Raw genomic sequence first — 5,812 nt, 5'->3', positions numbered from 1 at the left:
TTTAGATTTTTTTTTTTTCCCACAATTTTAACAATCAGTCCTTTATCATTTGTGCTTTATATTTGTCTTTGTAGTTGCAACCATGGAAATCATTTCAAAATCACGACTGAGAAGGTTTTCCTTTCTTTCTTTCTTTCTTTCTTACACTCTCTCTCTCTCTCTCACACACACACACATAATAGACATAATTTTATAGACATAATGATTTTTATATTGTACGAACTTTACATTCTGTCCCTTAATTCCACCCTTACATGTAATGTAGGGTTTACCCAGTTTACCAACACACGTGTGAAAACTGTCCTTCATGTACTTTTCATCTCTCTTGTGTTCAGATGCCTGTGATCTCACACTGGATCCAAACACAGCACATGTTAAACTCTCTCTGTCTGAGGACAATAGAAAGGCAACACATGTTGAGGAAAAGCAGCCATATCCTGATCATCCAGACAGATTTGAGAGCTCTGACCAGGTTATCTGTGGAGAGAGTCTGACTGGACGCTGTTACTGGGAGGCTGAATGGACTGGCAGTGACATACAAAGGAATCAGCAGGAAAGGAGGGAATGACTGTTGGTTTGGATGCAGTGACAAATCCTGGAGTCTGTATTGCACTTCTGATGGATTCACTTCCTGGCACAATAATGTGAACACTACCTGTCCCATCACCCTATTCTACAAGAGTAGGAGTGTATGTGGACGTGTTGGCCGACACTCTCTCCTTCTAAAGCATCTCTGACACACACACACACACACACACACACACGCTTACACACATTCAACACCACATTCACTGAACCCCTCTATGCTTGGTTTGGAGTGTTTGAGTCTGAACTGTCTCTGTGTCAGATTACACATCCTGCTGTGAGAAACAACTGAATCACACAGACTGTTTTGTTGCTTGTAATTTAGCTTTTAGGGCATCTACTTGCTAGTGTACATCTAAATGTTGACCAAATTTGTTTTATACTAGATGCTTTAAAAATACTATGTCATACTGGAAATAAAAGTGTGTGTGTGTGCACTGGTTTGGTGGTTTATGGGGACACACATTTTTATAATGAGATGGGTTTGACAGGTATTAGAATGTGAAGGTGGTTTAGGACACTGCCTATGTCCCCATAATTCAAAACGCTTAAAAACATGTTAAATGTTTTTTTTGTTTTTTTTTTTATCTGAAAACGAAACATGCAGAAAGTTTTCTGTAAGGGGTAGGTTTAGGTGTAGGGTTGGTTTAGAAAATATAGTTTGTACAGTATAAAAACCATTATATCAGCCATTATACATACGATTATATAACCATTATATAAACCATTATATTCCCTTATATCAGGATTTACTAGAGTACCACTGGAGAAGGATTTCTTTCCCTTTGTGATCCCAGAAGAGCAGCCCGTTCCACTGCATGCCATCTAAACTAACATTATTCTGACCGATGAACAGAAACTATTGTTCCTGGAGAGACACTGAATCTTGCTCATCACCTGCATTTGTTTTTAATTCCTGATTCTGATGCAGATGAACATCTGTGGAAAACTGTTCAGACATCAGGTGTCATCTGTTGTTCTGGGTGTTTTAGTGGAGACTTCAGTGAGTTAAAGGTGTTGGTCTGTAGAAACGCTCTGGACTCTTCATTTGGTGTAATTTTATAAAAGCTACTGTAGATGACATTGTTTCAGAGGATTCAGTCTCAGTTTCATCTGCTGGATTGTCAACAGCTGTTAGATCAATGTGTTTTCTCTCCGTTCAATATATTATAATGATAAAATTACCTATTATTTATTTCTGTAATCATAACTTTAATGAGATAATGTTCTTGATCACTAATTAATCCATTCAAGCATTCATGACTGTTTTATACAGGAAGTTTTGGCTCACTCTGTTTAACACTGTTGTCATTACAAATTGGTATAAGCTAAAATTACAATTCTGAGCAATTTGTATGTATGATTTTGTTTTGTTGCTACCTTGACATGTAATGTTGCATTTTCTGTTTATATTGTTTTATATTTCTTTTTCTTGTGTTTTGGATGTAAAAAATTTGGTCAAGTAAGCTAAATATGTGGTTGTATTCAAATTGCAAAATATAAATTAATTTGACTGAATCAAGCTGAATTCAATAGGTTGTATTTGTGAAAATAACTTATTTCATGGTCAGATCAGGTGAAAATGTCTCTTTAGTGTAACAGCTGCATGGTTTAATACAGCTTCAATAAATATTTGCACATGGTGAATCACATTCACTGTCATGTTACATCTGTAAAGTTCAGATTCAGTGCTGAGAGATTCAGACTCTAAACATTGAGATGAAACAGGCGATGTACTGCAGTGTGTGATTAAAGCATGTGTTCAGACAGACGTCACACTCACACAGTCTGCTCTCCTCTATTTCATGTGTCTTTCTGATTTCTCCTCTCATCTCTCAGTCTGTTTTCATTCTTAATCTTCATTGGTTGCTCTCTCATGTCCTGAATGGATGTTGTTGGAGTCTCTGCTGCTGGACGGGGGTCTCTGTGAGTCTGTGTGTGCAGGACAGTCTTCTCTCTGTGGGACACGGCCAGAGTCTGTCCATGTTCTGTCTGGATCATCTGACCGCTGGGAGACGACTGACACACATGAAGGACGCACTGTATGAATGCAAGGTGAGACAAACATAAATGGTTATCTGACCACAGCTGTCCTGTTAAACAAAAATGCTGAATCACATCACTAACATAAAGCTGATCTGTCAACCCAAACACATTTGATTCTTCTTTTGCCATATTTTACCCCACATCATTTCTATAGTAATGTACTTTGTGGTGTGGATAGGACCCTTGGTTTATCATACCTCACAAAATACGGAAGCAGCCCATCCTGATAGATAATGCCTACCAGAAAAGATGTGCTACTGACATTTTAAATGTGTTTGCCACAGTGGTCATATATCTCAACAGGTTTGTTATCTGTCTCTCACAATGTACTTCCCATGTTTTGAACATGACAGTTTTAAATAAGGTCAGATTTAATGTAGTGGTGACTGGCAACAATTTCTATTCATACTGTATTTGTTAAGCTACATAAAGCAGCTTAAAACTGCTCTGTGATTCACGTGACAATGTTAGGAAGCTGCGCCAGACTCTTTCATGTGAGTAAGAACGAAAGTGAAAGTAAAAAAACAAAAAACAAACAGCGTCGTCATTCTTGAACCTGAATATTCAAACGGCCGCGTATTACATGGTAAGTTATTAATGAATGTTCTTGTAAACATCCAATCATATATAAACCTGTGCTGCTATTTGAGGTTTGCTTTGCATTCATATATACACACATATAACATGAATAATTATTCTGGTATCAAAGCCGTCTTGTATAACTCTGTTTACATCCTGGATTCTGTGACGACGAACGTTCGAAGAAAACTGGCTAAACATACTATTCTACTATTCTACCAGGACACTGTTTAATGTACAGAGATGGTTGTTGTATGTACACAGAGCACAGTGAACCAATTATTGTTTATTCTCTTACGATGCGGCCTACTTTCACTTATACTGTTGTTCAAGCGTGGTTAAATCAATCGACAAGAGTACAAAAGCACTTCCACTCCATCTGAAATTACCACACGAACATTTAAAATACTAAACTGTTGTAAACATTGTCTGCAACACTGTTTGACATAAACCAGTATAAAGAATGTAAATGAAACAGCCACACCCAAACACTGACCAGAAACTGCTAGCATCTAGCATCTAGCTTGTCTGGATTCATTGAGCTGCAGTTGTACTGTATCGGATTTGCTTTTTATTGTTCTGAACCTTAGCAGTAATACCGTGAGTGCTCTATGGACAAATTATTATTATGGGAAAGGTAATTTCCTGCAGTGACACTGAGAAACTCCTGCAGTCCAACAGAGAAGTGATTGTGAAACTTGCTGAAGTGGCTTTCAAACAGCTGATGAAGGGCAATGTGATGTTCTATGAGGAGGACCTGATTGAGAGCGGCATAGACGTCACTGACGCCTCAGTGTATTCTGGGATTTGCACCGAGATCTTTAAGGAGGAATCTGTGATTCATCAGAAGAAAGTCTACAGCTTCATCCATCTGAGTGTTCAGGAGTTTCTTGCTGCTTTCTATGTGTTTTACTACCACATAAGCAGCACTACAGAAGCATGTTTAGATTCACTGCATAACCTGCATAAAAGAGCAGTAGATAAAGCCCTAGAGAGTGAGAATGGTCATCTGGATCTGTTCCTGCGGTTCCTGCTGGGCGTCTCACTGGAGTCCAATCAGAGACTCTTACAGGATCTACTGACACACACAGAGAACAGCTCAGAGAGCATCAGGAGAACCACACAGTACATTAAAGAGAAGATCAAAGATGGACATGGACTCTCCACTGAAAGATCCATCAATCTGTTCCTCTGTCTGCTGGAAGTGAAAGATCAGACTCTGTCCAGAGAGATTCAGGAGTTTGTGAAATCAGACAAACACTCAGAGAAGAAACTCTCTCCTGCTCACTGCTCAACAATCGCCTACATGCTTCAGATGTCAGAGGAGGGGCTGGATGAGCTGGACCTCAAGAAATACAACACATCAGATGAGGGGAGAAGACGACTGATAGCAGCTGTGATCAACTGCACAAAAGCCCAGTGAGTGTTAAATTCTCAACCACATGTCACTTTCAAATTTATTTGCAGTACATTGTATTGTACATTGATATCTTTATAAATAATAAATAGACTATTGTGTTTGAAAATGCTTAACTGAGATTAAAGTTTAAGTAACATATTTTTGATTATATCCCATAGTTTTGCTGGCTGTAATATCACTGCTCAGTGTTGTAAGAGTTTGTCATCAGCTCTACAATCCTCAAACTCTGTCCTGAGAGAGCTGGATCTGAGTAACAATGACCTGCAGGATTCAGGAGTGAAGCTGCTCTCTGATGGACTGAAGAGTCCAAACTCTCAGCTGCAGATACTGAGGTTTCTAGTAGTACTATTTTTACGTGTCTTATCTCTGATAGATTTGTCCATGTCTAATATCTTGTAATGATTAGTCTGCTTTCCTTTTAAAGAATTTAGAAGATTCCATTAATTTGCCCTCGATAAGGGCAGCAGTTGAGATGTTAACTGCTCCCCATCTCTCTTGAACTAGGCTGATGGTAGGATTCAATTATTGCCAGAAAGATTTCTAAACACATAATGTTTACTGTGATCCCATGTTGGAGACTCTTCCTTCTGGCAATTCATAAATCAGGAAAGTTAAATATACAGTCTGGTGACCATAAGTGATTTAATCCAAACCATTCATGTCTAGGCTGATATAATGAATTAAGTTCAATATGAAAGAGAGAGAGAGAGAGAGAGAGAGAGAAATATATGTCATATATTTGACATTCAATTTATTATTATTTTTTACGTGAACACCTGCATCTTAAGCAAGGATGCGAGATGTTGCTTGAAAATAAAGAAAAATCAAGAAAGATCCAAATGCATAAAACATGTTAATGCCAGGGGTAAAGATGGCTTTGTTGTGCAGGTTGGTAACTTTTTTTTGGTTAAAAATGATCTGAAATCAATATTTGAGCAAGTACATAACCAGCCAGTGTTCAAAACTAGAGCCTTACTTTAGCCCGATTCACAACGGTTAGTTTATAATAATATTTTCTCATTTGAGTGGTATGGGTAGGTTTTCTCGGAAAATTCGAGCATGGCACTGCGTCATTACGTCACGTCTGTAAACATAAAGAAGTTGTCCCGGCTACTAGGCTATCGCATGTGAGGATCCTGCAGGTGGCCGATCGTTTATAGCCTTTTCTCACAGCAGCTGGAA

At 38.4% G+C, this 5,812-nt stretch overlaps 1 protein-coding gene across 1 annotated transcript in view; it reads left to right on the top strand.

The window, feature by feature from the left end:
- The first annotated feature begins 3,874 nt into the window (after positions 1-3,874).
- Positions 3,875-5,812, top strand: part of LOC107737040 (NACHT, LRR and PYD domains-containing protein 3-like) — a 7,066-nt gene continuing 5,128 nt past the window's right edge. The window contains exons 1-2 of the mRNA XM_016548442.1: positions 3,875-4,629; positions 4,789-4,962. Coding sequence (XP_016403928.1) covers positions 3,935-4,629; positions 4,789-4,962 — 869 coding nt within the window. The 5' untranslated portion in view covers positions 3,875-3,934. The remainder of the gene's footprint in view (positions 4,630-4,788; positions 4,963-5,812) is intronic.

Source organism: Sinocyclocheilus rhinocerous, unplaced genomic scaffold (assembly GCF_001515625.1).
Source record: "Sinocyclocheilus rhinocerous isolate Xijiao unplaced genomic scaffold, SAMN03320098_v1.1 scaffold3238, whole genome shotgun sequence".
Taxonomy (NCBI): domain Eukaryota; kingdom Metazoa; phylum Chordata; class Actinopteri; order Cypriniformes; family Cyprinidae; genus Sinocyclocheilus; species Sinocyclocheilus rhinocerous.
Note: the sequence above shows the minus strand (reverse complement) of the source record. Positions and strands in the feature narration are given on the sequence as shown.